Below are 1,889 nucleotides of genomic sequence, written 5' to 3'. Positions count from 1 at the left end.
TTCCTCGGAGATTACATTATTCCTATAAATAATAACTCATACCATATTTCGTGAAGATATATTGTGAAGTGAAGAAGTTTCCCATGCAAGCATTTGATTGCGATCATTCAGTTTCTATGGCAGCTATATGCTATAGTTAACCGATCTGAACAATTTCTTCGGAGATTACATAGTTGGCTTATAAAATAATCTATACCAAATTTCGTGAATACTATATCTTGTCAAATGTAAATTTTTCCATACAAGAAATTGATTCCGATTATTTAGTTTGTATGGCAGCTACATGATACAGTGGTCCGATATCGGCAGTTCCGACAAATGAGCAGCTTCTTGAAGAGAAAATAACGTCTGCAAAATTTCAAAGCGATATCTTAAAAACTGAGAGACTAGCTCGTATATATACAGACAGACAGACGGACATGGCTAAATCGACTCAGCCCGACATGCTGATCATTTATATATATACTTTATAGGGTCTCCTACTCTTCCTTCTGGGTGTTACAAACTGCGTGACAAACTTAATATACCCTGTTCAGCGTATAAAAATTTGGGCAGCGCTTGCAAACGATCCAGTAAGCTTCGAATTGAGCCTAAAGTATTTTAAAAATTGGAGCAGCATTTAAAGGATATTTAATATTAGCGATCAGAATGTAAGAGGGCGGAAGAAAACTCAAAGGACTGGTCTACATGATTCTTTCTTAAAGAGAAGTGAAACTTTTCACGCAATTGTAAGCTGAAAATTCGCTTCCCTGCAAAATTAAAAAAAAAAAAGAACAGTTAAACAAGGCTAATTCATCTTTAGAACCTTCTTTCTCACCCCTTGCCAACCGCAACGAAAAATGGGTATCTAGTAGCTGCAGTATAACTGAAAGGAATGGAAATACAAAACCGCAAAGCTATGGTCCAACCGAAGCAAGCGCACGCACGCACTCTTAGCGAGAACACCCACAAACACGCACACACACACCCACATTTGCAACATGAGCGCAGTGTGTTGGTGTGCGTTGCCAACACAAAAGATCATGTAAGCGCTCAAAATCCARCAACAACAATAGCACAAATGCGTATATGAATAAGTCGGGTGAAAGTAGGGCGTGTGGAGAAAGCAGCAAAGCGTTAGAAATTATTCTTGAATTTTTCGGTTTGTGGTCTCCGGTCTCCCGTTTCGGTTACAACACAGTCGACAAGAGTAACAACTACAAAAGCAACAACACGACTAATGCTGCACTAATGCTGGTTAGCAATTGTAGTTTAAATGGCCGCTAGCTAAATTCCGAAGCGTAAATAGATAGCACACACATGGGATAGCACAGTACACAGTCGGTACGCACATATGTATATGCGTAGGTGCGCTTGCAACAAAGAAAGTAGAGTATCATGTAGCATGAATATATAAAACATAAAAGCCAAGTGCTGYGGTTACTTAGCCGCTCATGTGTGCTGAATATTTAGAATGCTGAAAATTATGCGCATTTAATTGCTGAAAATTGTAGGCGCTGCATAGTAGGTAATGCTCAATGAAACCGAGTTGGCCATCAATTAAGAAAAAAACGTTGCTCTAGCATACTCACTGCCTCTGCGTATCCTTTTGACACCATACGCCGGATCATACCAGTTGGACGCCTCGTTTGTCTTGGCATGCGCACCGGTCTCATGGCTGTGTAGGATGTCTCTGTAAGCCTTGGCCTTCTCCGCTTCGGTGAGCTCAACATTCGGTTGGAGCGTGGCTAAGGCGGTGSCATTGTCAGCTGTCGTTTCRGAGGGCRTATCACTATMSGTCGGCACGCTAGTTACTTTCTTGGCATATAACTCAATGGCGATTGGGTCCTTAGTGCGCTGTGAAAAGGAAGAATTCAAACAAAAATTATTGTTTTTTTTTATTAAAAAAA

The 1,889-nt window shown here is 40.3% G+C and overlaps 1 protein-coding gene across 1 annotated transcript in view; it reads right to left on the bottom strand.

Moving 5' to 3' along the window:
• LOC108966998 overlaps nucleotides 1-1,889 on the bottom strand; it is a gene marked incomplete at its 5' end in the record, with an annotated part of 27,016 nt that overhangs the window by 11,715 nt on the left and 13,412 nt on the right. Inside the window, one exon of the mRNA XM_018930195.1 lies at nucleotides 1,572-1,836. Within this exon, the coding sequence (XP_018785740.1) occupies nucleotides 1,572-1,836 (265 nt within the window). The remainder of the gene's footprint in view (nucleotides 1-1,571; nucleotides 1,837-1,889) is intronic.

The sequence above is a fragment of the Bactrocera latifrons genome, unplaced genomic scaffold (genome assembly GCF_001853355.1).
Source record: "Bactrocera latifrons isolate USDA-ARS-PBARC rearing strain unplaced genomic scaffold, ASM185335v1 scaffold_100, whole genome shotgun sequence".
In the NCBI taxonomy this organism is placed as follows: Eukaryota; Metazoa; Arthropoda; class Insecta; order Diptera; family Tephritidae; genus Bactrocera; species Bactrocera latifrons.
The sequence above is the reverse complement of the archived record's forward strand: the minus strand, read 5'-3'. Positions and strand labels throughout refer to the sequence as shown.